The sequence below is a fragment of the Aythya fuligula genome, chromosome 1, assembly GCF_009819795.1.
Source record: "Aythya fuligula isolate bAytFul2 chromosome 1, bAytFul2.pri, whole genome shotgun sequence".
In the NCBI taxonomy this organism is placed as follows: domain Eukaryota; kingdom Metazoa; phylum Chordata; class Aves; order Anseriformes; family Anatidae; genus Aythya; species Aythya fuligula.
Genome location: NC_045559.1, coordinates 67978567 through 68001676, shown reverse-complemented (window position 1 = coordinate 68001676; position 23110 = coordinate 67978567). Strand labels below are relative to the sequence as shown.

Sequence of the window (23110 nt, the reverse complement as noted above, 5' to 3'; positions counted from 1 at the left end):
CCTCTCTGGGATGGGGGAGAGAAAAGGGAAACTGAAGCCTGTGATAAAGATAGTTTATTAAGACAGGAAAATAATAATAACAATAATAATAATAATAATAGCACTAATAATAATAATGTGTACAAAACAAGTGATGCACAATGCAATTGCTCACCACCCGCTGACGGATGCCCAGCCTAAGCTCGAGCGGTCCGGCCCTCCCACCTCGGCTAGCCACCCCTATATATTGTTCAGCATGATGTCAGATGGTATGGAATACCCCTTTGGCCAGTTTGGGTCAGCTGTCCTGGGTCTGTCCCCTCCCAGCTCCTGCTGCACCCCCAGCCTGCCTGCTGGCAGGACAGAGCAAGAAGCTGAAAAGTCCTTGGCTTGGTGTAAGCACTGCTCTGCAACAATTAAAACATCAGCATGTTATCAGCACTCTTCTCATCCTAATCCAAAACATAACACCTTACCAGCTAGTAGGAGGAAAATTAACTCTGTCCTAACTGAAACCAGGACAGAAGACCAGTAAGATCATCAGGTTTTGTTATGAAATAGTAGATGTAATCTGATTAACCATTTTTTTTAAGACAAACAATAGCTTGCGTATTTTCTATTATGAATCTCACAGCACAGAACATTCGAGATAGATACACTGACTGTATTTTATATAAGTAGCAAAAGCACATGAGATAATCAACAACAGCAACTGAACTTTACTCTGATCCTATCTAAACTTCTTAATAGTGTTGTTAGTGCTTAAGGCACATGCAATAATACAATGAGACAAAACCAGATTAGTTTTTTGGATGTAGTCAAAATTGTCATATGGACATATGAGATAGAATGTGAAATGTTTTCAATGTAAAAATCATCTGCTCAGTAGCATAAACCCCCGTATATTCCCTGACTACTTTAAAACCACATAGGCTGAGTCAAGAGCGATGGATGGCATTCAGCATGATTATGTGGAATTTAGATGTATCCAATAAAATAGGAAAAGCTTTTAGGGAATGTTTGAATGCTGACATCTTTTGCTCTATGGAAAAAGCTGAAAGCTTACTGAAGAACACACACACACACACTAAATGAATATGAATGCTTATTTCTATAGGCTAAGTGAAGATACCTAATCACAGTAATGATATACATATACATATGTATATATTTGCAGACATAGAAAAAAGAAAACATGAGCAAATGTATCCCCTGCATATATTACAGAATGAAGAAGTAAACAACTGCACAGTACAATTTATCTTAAGCACGCATACATAGAGTCATAAAAAGATATGCCTGGAAGGGCAACCACAAGAGATACTCCATCTTTCTCCTTATGCAAGGACAAGATCAACCATAAACACACTTCTGAGATTCTTGTTTATCCAGTTTTTAAAGACGTAGTGACAGAACTCTTCTACATCCTCCCTATCGGATTTCTGTTCCAGTATCTCCCTTCACAGATTTTTTTTCTTAATGCCTAATCTAACCTTGCTGCACTTTCATCCTATTAATTCTTGTACTTTCCTAAGGGAACATGAAGATGCTGTCTTCTTTACAGCAGCCTCTACTGTATTTGCAGACTGTTATCATTTCTTTCCTCAACCTTCTGTTGACATTTGTTTCAACCTTTTCTCATATGTCTTGTTTTCCAATTGTCTGATAATTTTAATTACTTTTGTCTGAACTCCTTGTAATAGGTCCACATCTTTCTAAAAGTAAAATGTTGAAAGTATTCCAGTAGAAGTTTTACTAGCGTTACATGAAGCAAAAAGATTACTTCACATCTCATGCTTTACAATTCAATATTCTATCATCAACTTATATTCAATTTGTCTGTAGTACAACTGTCATATTCCTTTCTGTAAAACTATCTATCACTGCTAAGTCCAAATTTGAACATGGTCAAAAGCTCTTGTAATAAGTGTCTCCTGAACAGTCAACAACCGTATTCTCTGTCTCATCATACTAGTTACTAATGAAAATATCAAAAGACATCACTCCTACAACAAACTTTATGGTATGCTACTTGGTGTATTCTTCCATCTTGACACTGAAATGCAGGCTGGTAATTTCCATGAATGGTTGTTAAGGCAGTTCTGTGTTTTTTATAAAGTATGAATACCTCCCTTGCTGGACTTGACATCAGTTTTCCCATTGACTTCAATGATGGTTGTAACACTTACAGTATCATTGGCTTGTATTGCAAATCTATGTTCAGCTTTGTTTAGAAAACTTGTCTGGTTTCTGTTTATTTTACTGAAGGAATATTGCAAACTGTTCCAAATATATGTATCTGCTCCTGAAAAGAGTAAAAAATGTCTTGCTGAGACTTATTTCTCAAATCACCCCAAACTGACATATATCCATCCGTATCTAAACAGAATGACAGTCTAAATTTCAATTGCCAAAGTAATTATGATGCTTTAGAATGGGATAGAAGAGATAAATGAATTAGCAAATTTTAAATAGCTTCCCCCACAATAAAAAAATAATGTATTCTTCCTGAGGGATTTGTATTGTATTGAATTGTATTTTTGATAGCTTTTATTTCCAGTAGCAGAGAGATGGAGACTCACTTGGCTAAACAGAGAACTCATGACTAAGCTTCAAGGCAAAAAGGACATATATAGGGGTGGAAGGACTGAAACTCTACCAGGGCATGTAGAAATGGTGTTAGGAAAACCAAAGCTCAACTAGAATTAAAACTGGCAGTGGACATGAAGGGAAACCAGAACTTCTACTGAGATATCAATGACAAAAGAATGAAAAAGCAAATGTGGGCCTGCTGCTGAATGGTGCTTTACTGACACAGGAGCACAGATAAGACTCAGGTGCTCATTGCCTTCTTTGCCTGTCTTCACTGACGAGGCTCCTCTGGTGTCTGTGCTGACAGGTAGAGTTCAGGGAGGAGACAAACTGTCGGCAGTGGTTGAGGATTGAGTCTGGTATTACTTCTGAGAACTTGACCCACACCACTTCACGGTAGTGGGTGGCCTACATCTGATGGTGTCAAGGGAGCTGGCAGATGTCATTCTCTCACGTGAACAGCTGCTTTCCCTTGCCATCCTGGTGTGCCCTTCCAAAAGAGCCTCCATCTATCTGTTGCGGCTGCCCAATCATGTGAGCTATCCCACCATGTCTCTCTGATCTTGCTGAGATTGTATCCCTGTAACTCTGCACAGACCTCTAATCAATCCCATTAGTTTCTCATGAGGTATGTGCTAGTATAAGCAAACTTCAGAGAGGCACCCAGTTGTATTTATTTTCCAGGAATCTCCACTGCCCAACTCAATAAGTATAGATTATGCTGCCTCTCCTTTGGGACATGCAATGTCTCAGATGTGATCTGGTAACTTTCCTTTTCATCATCTCTTACCCTGCACAGTCTGTTGCCCCCCACATGAAACTGCTTTACTTCCTCCACCAGCGCACATTTCCAGTAGCCTGCATCAGGAGCTTGCATTTCCTGAAGCAAGAACACCATCTCCCCAGTAGCCTCCATCAGGAGCCTGCTTGAGGTGAAAGTCTCTAACATTACAGCGGTAGCTGTACATGCAGCCAAGCACTGTGATTAATGGTTTGTTGCCTGTAGGTCAGAAACAGACCACAGGGGTTTACTCTAGGTCCTATCACGTTCTGTATGTTTATCAACAACCTGAAGGAGAAGAGAGAATGTATCCTCAGCATGTTGGCAGATGGCATCATACCAGGGGTGAAGCTAAGGTATTATGGCAAAGCTGCCACTCAGAGGGCCTCAGGCTGGAGAAATGTATGAACAGGAATCTCGCAATATTCAGCAAGGAAAAATACAGAGCCCTGTCCGTAGATGGAAGAGCCCCTGCAACCACCCAGACTGGGGCCTGCCCTCTTGGAGAGCAGCACTGTGGAAAGGGTACAGGGCCCTGGTGGCAGCACACTAAGCATGAACCAGTAGTGGTGGACCAAGTACAATCTTTGGAAGTGATGAAGACTAATAGCATCCTGGTCTGAATTAATGGGGGTGTAGCCAGTAGACCCCCTTTACCAAGTACTTTTTAGATCACACCTTGCCAAATTAAGAAAGATGTCACTAAACTGGAGTAAATTTAGCAAAGGGCCACCAAGATGTTTGGAGGGCTGAAGCACTTGCCAACAAGGAGAGGATGAAGGAGGCAGGCTTATTTACCTAGGGAAAGAAGAGGTTTTCAGGAAACCAAATAGAAATCTTCTAATGCCTATAGGAGGTTACAAAAAAGATGGAGCCAGGTGAGAATAAGAAAGGTCAAAAATTGAACAGCTGAGGTTATGACTGACAGTAAGGGGGAAACAAACAAGCAATGAACAAACAAGCAACATAGACACAAACACAAACCAAACAAACAGTTGAAAAAACTGCCTTCAGTATGAGAATAATTAAATATTAAAACAGGTTACCCAGAGAAGCTGTCCTGTGAGGTTTTCAAGATTGAACTGGACAAAGCCCCAGGTAACCTGTCCTGAATTTAGTGTTCTCCTTATCCCCTTGATACTTTCATACAAATGCTCCAAAACACATTGAACATCCTTGGCTCAGGTAAACTATATGGCCTGGACATTCAAAACATGCATATAATATTTTTGACCTATGGTCTTTACCCAAATGACAAGAAGTCAAATCAATACCCGACAACAAGGTTTAAACTCTATTTCCTGTCATTTCTACTGCTGTTTGAGATATCTACTGTGTAAAAAGTTTCTAAATGTAAATTTGAAATCTTGCCTCCAATTACAGTTTTACCCATCTCATTTTTATATTAATATCTATTTTTTAGTGTCAGAAACATCAAACTAGAAAGGATATCCTAGATTCCTTAGGTAACTGAGGATGGTTCTTAAACCATTATGGTCTTATTTGTTCATTACATTACTTCTTCTTAAATTCACTTTGCTATTATTAATAATTTTTATCATCAGAATCTTAATGTTAGCTTCCCAGTTAAATCACTGTATTGGACAAACCCACTATTTTGCCCAGTAGTAAAAGTAATATTTCACACATTGCACTGGCCTATTCTAGATGATTTATCTGTGTCTGTCAGTAATTGAATTGTTTACATTGAGATTTAATCATGCTTAACTGATATGGTGGAAAACAAGCTGTAATCCTCGCCTAAGCTAAGGGTTCTGATTCATCATTCTGTTAACATCTAGTTTCCCCATGTAAACTGAGCCACAGTACCTATTTATTTGTGCCCCTTTGCCTGTCCAAAGTGCAATGGAATGTCATTTGACTGAATTCTCTTTCACAGTGGGCCAAATGAAGTTACTGAAATGAAAATTCAATTACGTATGTTCCCATAGGATTACTGTGCTAAGTGACAGCATAGCTAACACAAATATTGACAGCTAAGGTTAGATATGTTCCTAGTGTACACCTAGTATTTGCATTGTGTATTGCCATGGGGACTCATTTGGGACCTTACCTTGTGACAAGACAACTGGCAATAGACTCATGATGGGAGAGCAGAAACTAATTTGAGACATTTCTTGATTATTTTCCTACTATTTCCCCAGTCTTTACTACTTATTCTGCAATCTGACCACAATTTATTCACGTATATCACGGAATTTCAGATATGTTGTACAGTCAGCTGCATTTATGTTTTGGAAGAATCCCCCCAAAAAATCCTACCTCAGGGATGTACTCTGTTCTAAGAACATTCATGCAACCTTGCATCTCATATTGACTAGTTTAAAAGCACTACTGTGTTCAGCAATACTGTGTCCAGTTATATTCTGGGGCTTCATGTCAAGATCCTTTATCCAGAGAGACACACATGAAGTAGCCTGTATTCTGAGTCACTAGCAATCAGATTGCATAACAATTTTAAGGTGGATTTAAATACTTTATATACTTTATGTTCAGTAGCTGTATTTGAAATTGTTTGGTACAGCTTTCCTGATGCCTTATACAATTTTCTAAGACTATCACATTTTTCGTACTTGTTAGGAATTTTTTACTGTGTAGACAGAACAGCTGAGAATCATTCACAGGGAATTGGAGTGATTCCTCTTGTTAATAAAGATTGTTGGACAACTGCTTTTTGTGTTCTGGACAACCCTCAGCAGTGAAAAAAAAGGTTTTAAATTGCAGTCATGAAAGATGCTTTAAAACAAGTGGGCTTTTGCAGTCAAGAAAGATGCTTTAAAACAATTGATATATCCCATATCAATTAATTATTCAGCTAACAGGTGTTTTCAGAATGAGACGGCTATTTGGAAAATACAGTAGTAGATGTTGGATGTTTGTATATTGCCATGCAAAATAAAGGAATAAATCAGTGAAGAAGTTGAAATTTCTTAGGGCAGGGTATGAAATATACATGAATTAAATATATCAGTGTGCTTGTGCTTTCTGCTTAAGGATGAAGGACAAAGAGGTATCATTATGCAGAACAAGCTGAAACAGATACCAAATCTAAGCAACAGAGATTAATTTAAAATTGCTTGATGTATACAGACTGTGTGTGAGAACAGCTCCCCCGAATATAAATAGGTATGTAGAATGCTTTGGAAAAAGAGATTTATTATAATAAAATGATTCTGAGGGTAGCAGGAAAGAGGAAATCTATGTCTCTGAAAGAGTTATACTTTGAAAATGATAACAAATAAAACCATATAATCAAAGTGGACAGTGAACATGAAGTCTTTTTTCCCTTTGATTCCTATTTTATCGTTAAACCTTCTGCCTCTAGAGTTATGATCTATAAAACTTTGTGGGGTAGCTGAGAGAAAAAGGGAGGAGGAAAGGGGAGAAAGAAACCTCTGAAACAGGAAGATGATAGGAAGTCACTGAAATAACTCATTTGCAATAAATCTCCCAAAGTGCTTGGAATTCCATTGGCATCAGTCCTCTAGCCCAAATAATTGTTAGCAAGAATATATGATAACTCCTTCAGGAAAGTGTCTGTTCTTAAAGACTGGAAAGCAGTCAATGCCTTGCTTCAGCAGAATGAAAAGCCACGAAGGATATTGGGAGCTGCAACAGATGGGATCTGGGTTCCAGGGAACTCAGTTGAGCAGAACAATACACTTGGATGAACAGAAGTGGACAGGGTCAAATCAGTGCACACTGTATGGGGAAAAAACATGTTCCCCTTAACCATCTGAGTACTTTGAAAAGATTAACAAATAAAATCAAGGATATAAAGTGAACAGTGAACATAATTTACACAAAAAGCTTTAGCTGAATGTCCTCCACAAGAGGCTATTACTGAAAAATAAATATCCAATAGTAAAGCACAAACTACTATCCAATCTTGATAATTAGAGAAAGTATCAAAACAACAATAAATACCTACTGTTCAAAGCAGACATAGATAACAGAAATGTATCTGAAACTCAAGACTGCAATTTGTGCTGGTCACATATTTCAGACCTGATTTGTGCTTTTGGTGTTTAAGACATGACAATTATGGGTACCTAACTTTGGAAGTGATGGACTTCTTGCCTCATAAATTCAAGCCCCGTTAGGCATTGTCACCTTTGAGGTGACACTGTTTCGCCTTTATGTCTTTATGCATATTTCACCTTTCAGTCTTTACACAAAGACTTATATGTATGACTAACTTTAAACACTTGTATAATCTTACTAAGATCATTTGGATTACTAAAATGTTTTAAATCATGAGATTAAATCTTTCTAAGCTTTCAGTCATATTTCTGGAAGAAGAACGCATAGAGGAAGTGTTGAAAGTCGATGATGGCATGGAACTCTATACCTCACATAACCTACTAACTCCAGGTTGATCATACCAGAAAAACAAATTTAACCTTCAGAAAATGAATTACTAGACAGGCACACCAAAACATTTAGAATAAAATTTTTCAGCAGATAATACAGGCTGGCCCGAAGTAACAGTTTGATTGTTATGTTAATTTATTTTTCAACTTTCACATTTTAGACTCTTCCTTTAAGGATTACTCTAAATAATATATTTTTAAAAAATGAAAAAAATGAAAAAAAGAAAAAAAAAAATTTTCAATTTTCTAACTTATCTCTTGCTTATTTTTCCTAGTTTTAGGAAAAACACGGAAAACATGTAGATACATTTTTTTTTTTTTTGACTGTATGCCAACATTGACATTTTAGAAAGACATACCTGAAAAGAATGCATTTCTTCAAATAAACACTTCCAGTAAAACAGGAATTTTAATTTTAACTATTAACCTTAAAAACAAGATGTGTTATTTTTGAAATAAGATACATTTTTCTGCATGCTCACACTTTCTTACATGCTATTTAGTATAGGAAAATACTGACATAGGAAGAAAGTGTGGGAAACATAATTTTCCCATATTTTTGAAACTTCCTTCAAAAAACTGGAATTTCCCAGTGGAATAGCTAGATTGCTTCTGGTAATTAACTTTGCAGAAGAAATCAACTTAGCAGATTTAACTTCTGGGAAAACCACACCAGCAAGCAGAATGAGTTTGGCAAAGAGACAAGAGGGTCTCTGTGATTCAGATCAGGGAAAGAAAGGTCAATGACTGGGTGTTTAAAAAAAAATAACGGACACTAAAGTTATCATGATGAGAATATATAGTGTGCCATTTAGGTGGACTACTCCATACCTTGCCATCAGTTTTCAGACTTGGTGACTAAAAAAATACAGGCAACAGTTCTTGAAGTGACTGGTAGTGGAGAGGATGAAACTGCTGAAGTTAGAATTAGTTCAGTTAGCTCAGGATTTAAATAAATCTCTTACAGCCTAATTCAGCAATGAAGAAATATTCAAAAGGAACTGGTCAGAACTGAAAGGAAGAAAAGACAATCAAAGAAAGTGTGTGAAGTACCGCCATTAGACTGACACCTTCTTCAGTGCCATTTGATGGAAGTCCTGTATGATTACGTGGATAATATGACACTTATTTTAGTCAAAGCGGGTCTTAGATGATTGCCCTGGAATACTCAGTAGTTAAAGAATAGGACAGTTATATGAAGTTAAATGACAGAATTTTCTTCATACAGTTTGAAGTATTCCTGAAGAATTCTCTACTTGAGGGGTATGTAAGGTCAAATTCAGTGGCTGGATTAAAGAATGAAGGAAGTCAAGTTTTATTACCACTAACAAAATCTGTCATTTAGTGTGACTAAAACATTAAACAAATAAAAGATAATAAAGTCTCATGTTCAATAGGAAAATTCCCTGTGTGAATTTGGGAATAATCTGTCTGCCAAACTCTGTTATTATACTTTTGGTTAGATATATCATACATAGACTTCCAACACTTCTTCTGAAAGATTAGTTCTTAGACCCAAGTAAAGATAGGCTATTAGTACTACTGAACATATTTTGCTGCACTGTGAAGGTACATGGAACTGGAAAAGATAGAAAGTTCCTGATTCCTCTTCCCTCTGAAATCAGTAGGAGCCGAGCTACTGACTTCTACCTTGGACTCAAAACTGAGCAGATTTATTGGATACCAGTTAAACATGAGGGCAGGAATTAGAAAAGCTAACTAAACCCTTGAATACAAAAGAGCATGACTACATGAATCATATCAGCTTCAAAAGTTTCTCTGAAAATTCATATTGGATTTGATAGAAAGAACTGCAGCCCATGAATGATGTTGTTCGATTCTCAAAACTGCCATGTTTGTTTTACAAACTTTGTTTTACACTAAAAGAAATGCTCCACAGCAGAATGTTGGAGAGGACCTACTGTTATGAAGCTTTATGAGGAATAAGAGCTTGCTAATGGCAAAAAGCACTCACTGAAAACAGAAAATGGACAACCGTGGCAAGCAAGTTATCTTCCTAACTTTTAAAAGGAATGTCCATTTTAAACATTTCAGATAGGGACCCCTTATCTATAAGCATCTACTCACTTGAATAATCTTTTTCTATTTTTTTTTTTATTTTTTTTAAGCTGTTAGGGATTGGTATCAGATGCTTTCCATTCTTTAAAGCTACCTCCAGAACTTCACAAGCATGTATATAGCACCTATTGTACAAAACCCCAAGGGTAAGCACAAATAATTCTGAAGACCTGGAAGCATTTAATTGCTGTTTTATCAATATTATTTCAGGGGCATGGTATTGTTTGGGAGTGCAAAGAACCCAAATAAAAATCTAATAAGAACTCAAATGAAAAACTAGTATAAAGAGCTTTTAAAGAAAGAAGAGGCTAAAACTATTTCAGGATTTGCATTGTGGGAATGGGTAGATACAAATAGCATGGAGGGTTTTAAATTCTGAGAGGGCCTGAAGTTTGTGGGAAGTTGAAATGTGATATCCCTGGGTTCCTGTGTTACAAATAATATGCTACATTTTACGAAGGTGCATACAACTCAGGAGAGCTATAGTTATTAATCTTGCACCTGCTCAGCTGCATGTAGGGACAGGGAAGACAAACATTGTCCCATGACATTCACAACCTACAGAAAGTGAGTCCTTGTTTTGCTAAGGAACCATGACGGAGTTAAGTGAAGGTCCTAAAATGTATTACCATTTTATTTTATGGTTTAAGAGCAATATACTGCATGGAGAAGCAGGAAAAAAACGGCCACTATTTATGGAAGTTATTATTCTTTATTTTTTTTTCATAGACTTAAAAGACAGTAGAGGAAGACTGAATGATAAAACAGTAAAATCAACATCTGTTTTTATTATTGCTATTACATAATTTCTGTTTAAATTTGATTATTGTGTGTCCCCTTGTATTTCATTGGTCCTACCTTTCACACCTAGATAATTCTTTGCTCATGAAAAAATACTGCTCAATTCCTGCTAGGCTCCCAAAGTCAGTTTGCTGGAGTGAGGGATGCAGCACTTGTCTCTGAGTGTGCATGAGTATCTTTTTATGACTCTGCTCTCCTTTATTCTTTCCACAGCAAATAAGTAGGATTAAGAGAGCATATCTTGAATGATTGATGATAATTCTGAGCACTGCAACTAAATCTTGTGACTGCCTAGATTAGAAGTACTTATTAGCCTCATCAGCTTCCCTCATACCAATACTCCCACGCTGTTATTTGTCTTAAACAGTGAGATAGTCAAAAATAGTCAAAGGCCAGCCTGAGGGGGATTGGGGGAAGGGAACGAATAATTCCAACTATTAATCCTGGAAATTATCAGGAAACTTGGAAGAAAGTCACCACCCATACACACACTACTCATCACTGTTAGGGATCATTCACTCATTCTCTATTCTGCTGTACCAGTTCCTTTATGCATTGAACACACTAGCATTACCCTATCTACTTTTATTACATCCCAATTAAGTCCTCCATAGCATGTTCACAGTAGGAAACAGAAGACACGATCACACTATTTTGTTTATAATGGGATAGTCACAACAGATAAATACAAACATAGAATAATCACAGCCTCATCCAAATAAAACAAGATATTTGCAAAATAGACCCTGACCTTACTGTGGTTGGAGGTGAAACTTTGAAAGATAATGAAAATATTATAATTTCACCCACAGAGGCATAATGTAATCATTCTCCATATCTATTTGGAAAATTTGGTTTCTTCTCTGAACATGGCAAGGAAGTTGCCAATTAAACACATTTATTGTTTATCCGTTATAGGAATATTGTCAGGAGAAAAAAAAAAAGAAAAAAAAAAAAAAAAAAAATATATCTGAATCCTTTTGACATAGGCTAGTCTACTATTCTGGCCACAACAGAGCTGCATCTAATTCAAATCTCTGACAATACAAGGATTTAGATGTGTTTTTTGATGTTTTTTGTTTGTTTTAGACTGAAAGGGGATCTCTAACATCTCATTTTAATTACTTTTCCAGTCATTCCTATATTTATAAAGGTTCTGTGAACAACAAAAAGATGATGTCCTGGAAACTTCAGAAAAAAAAATCGCGACCTTATTTATATTTTTTTGTATGGGTGTTGACAAGGCAGTAAAATTTTAGACCATTGTTTTCAAACTTACTATATGTGTTACTATAGATACTAACCTTCTTATACTTCCAAATGTCTGTGCATGACCTAAAAATTTTCCAAAATCTATGTGGAACATGTGTCCAGCATTTGTCAGCATTATGTTGTCATTGTGTCGGTCACAGATGCCCAGAATGAAGGTGACAACACACCAGCCCGCACAGGAATAAAAGAAATTCCTTATTGCCTAAATAAGAAAACAAAAACACTTATTAGAATTATGAAGAGACATAGCTGTTTGCACTGCTAATAAGAAAAAATGTTTTTCTACAAATGCTAAGTATGTAGATAAAATTTAAACAGAGGACTGTTTTCAGTAATAAACAAAAAAAAAAATACAGCAAATGCAAAGTTACAATGCAACAAAAATTTTGTGCATGAGGTTTTCAACTTGTGATTTACAGACACTTGGAATTCTGTGGAAAACTTCTACAGTGAAATGTACCTAAGAAAAGCAAGCTTCTTTTTGGAAACTGACCTTTTATGCTCGTTAGTCTGCATCTATAATGCAAAAGTAACTGTTTAGAAATATGATGTAAAACAATTAATTGGACAAATTTCATTGTAAAGAAAGTGGGTTATTTTACACAATTGGTTTGTACCTACATTGGTCTTTTATTTCCAGAACTCAACTACATTAAATCATAATTGATGAAGTCTCACAATATTCCAGCCCAAAGCATTCAGCCCCATTTAACAGAAAGGATCTTCTAATCTAAAAGGATTTTAGCATCTTCTAATCTGAATAGACTATAGGATCAAAACACGTTCCATGTGGAGAAACCCAAGACAATGTTTAAACTCCAAACCAGTCTATCTGTCCTGTTTATAACCTACTTCTCTGGCAAGCACTTTTACATAGTGGAAATGTGTATTTTCCTGCTTCATGTAAGTAGACTGGCTCATTCAGATTTATCCCATGAATCTCTTTACAGTACTACATTGTATCACTGCTCTTTCTCAAAAACATGCCTACAACAGACATAGAAAGAAGTACATGGTAAAGCTAATGATATGCTCACCAGACACTCATAGATGGATTTCAAGTTTTCTGCTTACTTCAGAGAGAAGTATTTAACAGCTGTGGACTTTTCCTATTAGAAGAATATACCCAATTGCTGTCACAATACACACATTCAGCATTCTCTCTGAGGCGAGAGTTATTCTTGATTCAAATCATGACCAATCTTCTACCCCAAAGCGTAAGAAATGGGTCTTGTCTTTTTTTAATCTTACCTACTACAGTTTAAGAACTGTAAATGCAGTTCTTATTCAAAAGTCTTAATCTTACATGAATGTTAATGACAAAGTGATTCATTTATATAGAAACCAAAAAAAATCTTAAATTGTGGGCATTATATTTTTGGACAAAACCTACATTAGACAACATAAATAATTATTTAGTCATTCAGGATTTCCATGCAGACACAGGGTGCCACCTGCAATTGCTGATACAGGTGACAGCTCTGTGGAAGACATAGGCCATAGCATGAGACTTGTGAATTTTATGTCTAACTGTACTACTTACCCGCTTAGATGACCTTGGATAAAACACCTAAGCTTACTGTGATTCTGTTCACCCAACTGTAAAATGAGGATATTAAAGCTTATTCTGCATAAGCTTTTTGAGCACCTTAAACACAGTATTATATGAATTAAAAAAAAAATAATTACTAAGTAAAAGAGAAAAGTTCATTCATCAGCAAATGCAAGGTGAATGTATAGTAGCAATTTTATGCATGTCCTATGCAATTAGAGCTGACTTTTTTTTTATACATTCAAGAAATCAAATGAAAATAGCTAGAAATTGGTTTTAGAATATTCTACTTTAATGGTACTTTCTACAAACGGTAGCAACAGCAACAAATCCATTTTTCAGTGAGTTACTAATAGCTATCTCAATTTTCAATTGAAAAGTTGGCTGCACATCTACCATAATAGTGTAAATTTACAAACCTGTAAAAAAAAATAATTCTTTGAGCCAACAAAGAATGAATAGAAACAGTTCCTTTCAAAGGGAAACCTCTGCTTCTATAAATAAAATTTTAAATTTCTTGGCTCATGCATAATGCCTGGTTTCATAAAAACAGATGTATTACATGGGATCCCACAATGCGATGTGAAAAGCATGATCTTATGTATCATGTGACTAGGAAGCTTCCATAAAACAGCTTTCTAAAACTGTGGATATTGACATGGACATTTCCAAATACAGGAAATTCACTAAGACTTTGCATGGTTAATATAAAATAAAATGTTTAGAGAGCTGGACCTAAAAAAATATTTTGGAGCTCAAAATTTAATTTCTACATCAGCTTCTCTTAACTAGTATATTTCAAAATATCACTATGATACATTATTATAGAAAATGTGGTATAATGCACCTGATCCAGAGCAATATCTCTTTATAAAGAGAATGTCAATTTAAGCCAGTTCCCTGCTTTCTACATGTATGCATGTGACTTGCTTGTCCTGAATGTGAGTCACTTATTTTTGCTGCTTACTGTTGTTATGGTTTTTTCTTTTCCATGGTAAAGGATGAAAAGTATAATAAGGTTCATTACGATGTTACCTCTTGGTAACTTGATTCCAGCTGATGGTGATGACGGAACCATTTTTTAATTGTGTTTTCTTTCAATGGTCCTATCAGTCCAGATTCCCTGTGGATTTTGGCTAGTGTGGTAGCATCTGGCACCATCTGTACCAATCCTGGTCAGATACAAAAGAGATCACATGAGAAGCCCATAACTTTAAAAAGATATGATGACCATTAATGCATTTGCATATTTTTGGATCATCCTATGCAGAAAAAATGCATGCTTAGAAGCTTATGAAATAATGAATATAAATAAAATTCCAATCTATCTTCTTCATTCTTTTTTTTTGTTTTAGGAAACAAAAAACAAAGGTCAGTGAAAAGTAGCAGTTCCACAAACAACAAATATAAACACTAATACCAATATTGTGTACATAACTGCCTCAAGGTACCAACAAGGCCAACAATTTAACAAGTTTCAAAATGGGTAGAATATGTATACAAACAACAAAAATCTATTAAAAAAATCAGATCAGATATTTACTGTGAAATACGAAGTTATTTCATATGTGCTTATTGTCAAAAATGCTGCAGACTGTTCTCTGCAGTATATTAGACTGATCACAGTTGGGATACAGGATACTAGACAGTGCAGAAATTAGTCAGGTCCAAGGTGACATGTAACAGGTCTTTGAAATGTACAGAGAAGCCAAGCATTTTGCAATGCTTCATTTGAATCCTATGCCTCTACTGCATGTACTCATTCCTCTTTTGGAACCGAGACCTGGCTTGACAGACTTGTCACTGTACCTGTGTGTGGTTCTCTGGCACCTTACCCTGAAACTCTGCATTACAGGAAGAACTTCTAGAGATTTTAGTCGGTGACAGGCTCCCCTACAATACCATGCCTGGAAAGTGGCATCCTACCAGTTCTTTAACTGCTTTTCACATTTCTGTGTCTGCTTGAGACTCAAGTGATTTCTGTGTTCCCATGACTACACAATTGCCATCTTCTATCCCCCTGGTGTGGAAAATGTGGCCCATGGAGCAAGGTGATAGCCCAAGATATGGAAGACCTGTGTATACGTATGAACTTTAGCACATGCCCTGTAGTACCACAGGCATGTCATTTGATCCTTAACCATCAACAGTAAATCAGTTATATTAACACTATTGTAATTCATAAGGAAAGACATTGTGAGGGGAGTCACTGGGAGATTTTCTGCTACTATGGTGCTGAAAGGAAGAGACCATCAGACAGAATATTATTTGCAGATGTTCCCTGTATCTTTCTTAGTAAAATCAAATTAACTGCTCATATATCAAAGAGACTATAATATGTTCAGAATTAATATTCTTTGTGTCATTTGTGTTTGAAGAAGAAGCCTTCAGGCTTTGACTCCCATCTTTACAAAGAAGGGAGGAGTCTTTTTCAGGTCACCTTAACCACCTGCCACGTGCATGAGGTCATCTATACTTATTCCTAGGGTCCCTTTAGATCACTCACACTCTCTCATTTTCTCTGTCTCATCATAAAAAAAAAAAAATCATTTTATATTATTATATTAATATAAATATTTACATAAATATATTAATATATTATTATTTTATATAAAATATATTAAATATAATATTTTAAACATTTATTATTATTGGTAGTTTTTGTACAGAAGGTAATCTCAATATTTCAGTCTTCTTTTTGTGCAAGGATTATTTTCAGTAAAACATTTGGAGAGTCTGTGAAAAATAGTAAGCTTATTGCTGTAGGTAAGTTTTTTTTTAGCAAGCAATTGGCTTCCCTGCTACAGCTCTGCTCTAACAACCATAAAGGAGAGAAATAAAGCTTTCAGATGAGTCAGGCTTGCCCTAAGCAGCATTAATCGCAAGAGTAATATTTCAAATTCAACATTGCAAAGCTGTCATCACTTGTCTACAGGTACCTTCTGTAGCCACATGTTTCTAGGTTCATTTAAGCATCTACGTAGGATCACACAGGATTAAAACTTTAGTAGGTATGGACAATTTTCTCTAAGACCCTCTTTATGTGTGAAGTTACTTTTAAGAATGTGGTGCAAGCTGCTGATGTTGAAACTTGTGGAAAACTCTAGAATACAAAATTCATTGAGTTTGGAGAGCAATGAACATTCTGGATTATGTAGGTGTGAAATTTAGGGCCTGAGTAACCAAAGTTATCAGCTTTTTTTTTCTTTTTTTTTTGGGGGGGGGGAGGGGGGAGTGAGGGGGTGGAAGTGGCAGATAAACAGGACACCCGTGAAAATAAAAGTTAAAGGGAGGATATTTTGTATTGCTATTTACATAAGATATGAATAATGCGATAGGGGTAATATTTGTAATCTAAAACTGACCTTGGTCTTTTCCTGTGGACAAACACTTATAAATTATCATTTGCATATCCAGTCCCTCTTGGAGCCAAATGTTGTCCATCAGTCGAATAATTTGCAGAACCAGCATATCTTGACGTAGATCATCGCCTATCTGTTAAAATAGCACAAGAAATCCAAGCTTCTCCTTCAATACCACACAGACATAACTTTGTATTTTATTTGGACTTTTTCCCACACCAAAATAGCTACATTCATTTTGCAGTAAAAGCCTCTTATTTTTCTTCAAAGTTGCTACTTATCTTCTGTGTCAGGAAGAGGACTGAGTAGATGGCACACGTAGGCAGCAACAGTTTTGGCAGCCATAGAAATAGTAGCAAATGCTCTCTGATTAACTGCAGCCTTTCTGCTTATTTTTCATATGCAATTATTAGAGTTTGAAAACTTAATCTGGAGGTAGGATCCTAATTTAGCTATGTTTTAAAGTCTACCTAATGCTAGATCGCTTTTCTCAAATGACAGCATTTGACCTAATGTTAAGCTTCACAACTTAGAGCTTGAAGTAGACTGAAGAGGAATCTTATCATCAATTTATATTTTATCCATGACATGATTCATATTCAGTTTCAAACAGTAATGCAGTGCTGACTACTCTTCTCAAGGAGTCTGTTAAACAGTAATCTTAGTGAAATGGGGTTGTAATTGTAGCCATGAGAGGTAATGAAGAGACTATCTTCAACTGTGGCTGCGTAAATAGCCTGTGAAAACAAGTCCTGTTTTGTTTTTTGTTTGTTTGTTTGTTTGTTTTTTGCCTCCCCACCACCCCCACTCCCATCTAAAAGACATGTGCATGTGACTTATTATGTTTTGCACTTTTGTTATGTTCTTTTTACATAAGCATTCCAATATACAGACATTTACCGCCATTAAATGAGGGGTAGAGGAAACAAACTTATCTTTGAAAATAATAATAATAAAAAATCTGTTTCTTTCATCTGAAGGTAATCTTGACTCCAAGTAATTCTTCTCAGAACCTAGACCTGAGAAAAATCTTAGCCTCTCCACTTACCTGTTCTCCTACCCTCACATACACAGCAGACAATTTAGTATAATAACAGTGCTTATTATTTTATCTATGCATTATCCACCATGAATGAACAATTGAACTACAGTTCAAATAAAAGATGCTTTAATACAAGGGGTTGCTGTCAGGAAACGATGACGTCAATGACACTGCTCCTACAGCAACTGGACAATTGGTAGTTCTGGAACATTACCAGGTAGGGGAAATGCTGTCTAGGTAGAACTAGCACAAATGTTTAAATGCTTCTTTGGGAAGGATTTGCTCAAGTAAGAAGGAACCTTCCTATTTAACATTGAGTCTCAGGTAAAATAGTACAAGAAGCAGCTTTCTGAATGTTCAGAAAACAAAACATTGCTAGTCTCCCCCTATCATGCCTAGAGACTATGCTTCTAATTCCTGAGAATCATAACTGCTCTGAAAGTCAATTTCATTCTGGACAGCCTGCATGTTTTTTATTAAATTTATTTTTATCAATTTTTAGGCTTCTGGTTTGGAACATGACACTGCAAAATATCTAGGAATAATGTCTTTGGCAACATGAACCACTTTGTATCCATCAGACATTTTATGATCTTCAGTGTTCTTCATCTAAAAACAACATCCATTGTTAGGGAACATTTTTACTCTTTTGAAAGAGAAGCAATTTTAGATTGCACATATTGTCTTTTGCTGATGGAGAAGCACTGTCCTGAGCTCAGAAGCTCTGAAAGTGACTATTTGAAGATAAACTAGAGGAACTCTGGATTAATTACTCCGACTAACTCTACTAAAACAGAGCTCCTCTGCTGTCCTCATCATCCCCATTCCTCAGCCCATTATCCCACACTCTCTGATAGGATTGGAATTAGATTCTGTCCAGCAAACTCTGTCTTTAACACTATAGTATTTTGATTTTTGGGAGTTGGACAAGGTTACAGGATTCAATCATATTGAATAATCCCTTCTCTGACTTTGGTGTGGTAAATAAACTAATATAAACTTAATATTTTAACCTGGTTTTCTCCATTAAGGAAAAATAAATGCAAGAAGTCACTTGATTATCTACTGATCAAATGTTGAGTACTGGAGTGCATTTTCTGTTCATATTCCAATGAAAGTCCTCGTGTCAAAAATAGTGTGAAAAGTGAACAACAGAGCCAAATCAAACATTATCAGTCTCCAGATTTAAAATATTAATCAGCTGGATTTCAAATCAACCTTTTACATACAAAAGGAAGTGAGGATTAGAGGAATAACTTACCTTAAAAATAATATTGATGTTTCCACTTGGAGTATTTGCATTGATGAAGGAAATTTTTAATGGAAAAGCATTGGATGTAAAATATGAGCATGACTTCAGGGAAAAAAAGGTGAGAGAGGACAACCGAGTCACATATAAAAAACTTGAGGTTAATATAATAACTCCAAAAAAAGATATCATCTTTAAATGCTTCTCAGTATCTCTAATAACAAAAATAAATAATTACTAATATTATTGGCTATTTTGTTGGTTCAGGAAAACAAAAAAACTTCTTTATCCACTGGCAATTTGTTCCACTCCATAATCAGATAATATGAATGGATGATATTTTACATACTGTTTTTTATTTTAATGCAGTCCTATTAATACTAACATTTCGCTGGGATTTAGTGGACAAAAATACATAAGACTTATCTAATCAGAATCTGCAATACATTGAAAAATCTTTAGTCCTTTTTTTATTATTATTAATATTTTTCTGCAAAGGAATTACAAGGTCATACAATCTTTACGGAAACAAAGAACCTGTTAATTCCAGTGGTCACCTAAGTCTGGATGAGGATACGGGAAATTCTGAAAATCCCAACCTATTTTATGTGGAATTTATCTTAATTAAACATAAACTCTGACCTTTCATTCCCGGTAGCTCCTTCCACCTGAAGATCTGAAAGGCCTTTAAAAAGCATTAATGAGCCAAAAACTGAAAATCCTTTGTGTTAGGCTAGTATTATTATCATCATTATAAAAAGGGGAGAAAAACCAACAACACAACCAAAGACAATGGTAAATTAATGGTTTGGTTTCTAGAGATAATGAGTACCCCACAGCAGCTACTGCTATGCTTACTTGATGGAGAACAATGGAGGCTAATTTGAACAAAAACACTACTAGACACAGCTGTCTATTCCTTTCCAACTAAATATTTCAAAGCATGGTACACACATTCAAATATCATCTTAGCCACACCATACTATTGCAACTGCTGCTATAGCTATTATCAATGATGAAATCTTGACCCCCTATGGAATTTTGACAATTGAAATGTCTGAATCTGTACTTGAAAGTTTACCGTGATATAATGCATTAGTGATAAAGCTGGGCTGCTAGTAAAATCAATAGATATAAAAATTTATTAAATTTCAGGTTACTATAAGCATTTAAAATGTTAGTTTGCATGCTTGTACTGATAAGTCAAGAAGATGCAGATATTTATAGAATGGCTTAAAATGATGTAAGAAAAAGGAAAAAATATATCTTTTCAGATACTTATATTTAAACAATTTGTATATATCCAGCCAAGCTTGTGCTGTATAAATAGCATGATTGTATGCTGAGATATCTTCCCATTAGTCAATATTTCCAAAAAGCCTGAAAGCAGTGAGAAGCAGCAGGCTTCAAATTCTTCTGACTTACATCATCCACAGTTGACCCAAACCTGTGGGTGCTGGAAGACCTCTGTTCTCTGAGAGATCAAGGCTGAATAGCAATTACTTGGAGAATCACAGGTCAAAGACAATTGAAGGGATCAGCACCTTTTTAGAATCAGGTCCACTGTGGATAATGAGCCAGAGAACAAAAATAGAGCACAAATTGCTGTAATTAGGAACCTATAACCGATAATATATACAAGTCTTCAGGTTTGTTTTTCCTTGCTGCTGGGTACCTTTTTTCTTTTCCAGAGCTGGAACAGCTTATTTCTAGCATAATATTGATTATGAAAACATCCTAAACAATGAATAACTGAGTCTTAGCACTGTGGTCAAAGTCAAGTAATGCTAAACAGCATTAAGGTTTCCTTTATTTACAAGTCACTTTTTATAGGAGTCATAGACGCATGTGACTTACTCTAAATATTTAATATTTTAGCAATTCTCAGTCATGTGCCTGGTCTTACTGAAGCAAAAAGAGCTAGGTCTAGATCTTTAGCAGTTCCCATCTGTGACAGGGAAGAATTTTAGATGAGAAAAAAACTGCCACTAGGAGCTACATGGATAGAATAGAAACCAAGTCTCAGTTTCAGGGAAGGCAAGTGCCATTGGCAATCCCAATGCCACAGCAGGGCAGCAGAGCTGGGAGCAAGCTGCTGAGTTTGAAGTATGTGCTGCTGCTGCATGACATGAGATTTACAAGCAACACCTACCCCAGCAGTTTCCTGCACCTCTATCTCCAACAAAGGCCCCTGGTTTCAAGGGGATTAGGCTAGATGTCAGTTTACCAGATGACTCATGCTAAATACCAGTAGGATTATTTCCCAGTCAATGCATCAATTTATTCCCTCTCCCCCTTTATATTAAAAAAAAAAAAAAGGAAGTAATTCATCATATGAACTAAACTTACATCTGCTTCTATGCCTTGCACAACAAGTGCAGGATTCAGGGGAAGTCGACAAACCTTTACCTCCTGGAAGAACTGCTGAAGTCTGCTGAGTTCCATCTTTAACACCTCCTGCAACATGTGAATCATTATGGCACCATGAAAGAATATAACACAATTTTTTAAACTGTCTACTGTCTTGTTATATTATAATTAAACATAACATTTTAATTAAAACTTACACAAGCAGATATTGATATCACAAGGAGGAGTGGTTTTAAACTAAAAGATGGGAGATTTAGATTAGATGTTAGGAGGAAATGCTTCACTCAGAGGGTGGTGAAGCCCTGGAGCAGGTTGCCCAGAGAAGCTGTGGATGCCCCATCCCTGGAAGTGTTCAAGGCTGGCTTGGAGCCCTGGGCAACCTGATCTAGTGGGTGGCATCCCTACCCATGGCAGGAGGGTTGGAACCAGATGATCTCTGAGGACCCTTCCAACCTGAGCTGTTCCATGATTCTGATTCCAATTCTGATTCCAATTCCAATTTCTAGTACACGGAACTAATAGTATCCATGTAATCTTATAACAGCTAATAAGGTTACACTGAGGTACAGTTATTAAAAATAAAAACTGTAATTTTATTTCACCTTAATGCTTTCACTACCTAGGTGCTCTACCAGTCCATGCTGTTATGTAGGTTCAGATTCAGAGCCCTTTACTAGGGTATCCACCAGTGCTGCTGCACCTCATGTATTTTTTTGCCTTTTTGGACTTTACAATTTGTTGCCTGAACACTGTGATCTCCCTCACATAACAGTAGGTGTGTTAACTGCAAGTGTCACAGCAACCACTACAGCCTTGAGATTAATCTTTATCATTTGAAATATACATCAGTAATGTATAATGCATCACTACTATTTATATTTCTTTACATGGATTTTTCCCTTTGCAAATAGGTATTTTTTCTTTTTACTTCCATGTTTGCTTTTCTGCTTTTAGTAGCAATACAGAGTATTCCGAAAAATCCTTTGAAAATCTTTGAATCCTTAACAAGGCAATAAGAATTCATAACTTTCATGATAACTAGCAGTGGCAGGAATATTTTTATCTGGCTTTCTGGATTGCCTCACTAAGATCTCAGCAAGAAAGTGTTTTACACATCAGGTATGTAACAACAGCTGTTTTAGAAAATTAACACATTTCAATTGGAAATGTACCTATGCAATATGAAAACTGTACCCACTGTAGAAGACTACAAGCCTTCTACTGACAAGAATTCTGGTGTATTTGAGATATTAAGTACAGGCCACTTTGATTGTCACCTTTAAGAAATAAGAATGTTCAATGTCTCAATGACAACTTTCAGCAAAGTTTTCAAAAACACTGCACCTCCACAGGAGACATATTTTGGGATGAGATGTTGAACGTGAGTCCTTTCAGTTCAAAGTTACCCAGGTTGTTGTCATTGTTTCTGACCTCATCCAAATCTAGGAAACTATGGATGAAAGAATTTAAATGGTTTAAAGGAACTGTTGATCTCTAGAGCATTAATGGTAAGAGCATGCCCATTAAAAATGTGTATTATCCTTGTTTTTATACCTGTCCAAAATTTTAAAAATTTTAGTCAAATCTTAGGTTTATCTAAATAAAGGGCACTATAGGCAAGAGGTGCCACTTTGGAA

General features: G+C 36.0%; 1 protein-coding gene across 1 annotated transcript in view; it reads right to left on the bottom strand.

Moving 5' to 3' along the window:
• Positions 1-23110, bottom strand: part of PIK3C2G (phosphatidylinositol-4-phosphate 3-kinase catalytic subunit type 2 gamma) — a 209369-nt gene that overhangs the window by 65834 nt on the left and 120425 nt on the right. The window contains 5 exon segments of the mRNA XM_032208221.1: positions 11931-12100; positions 14486-14622; positions 16816-16945; positions 19116-19208; positions 21453-21560. Coding sequence (XP_032064112.1) covers positions 11931-12100; positions 14486-14622; positions 16816-16945; positions 19116-19208; positions 21453-21560 — 638 coding nt within the window.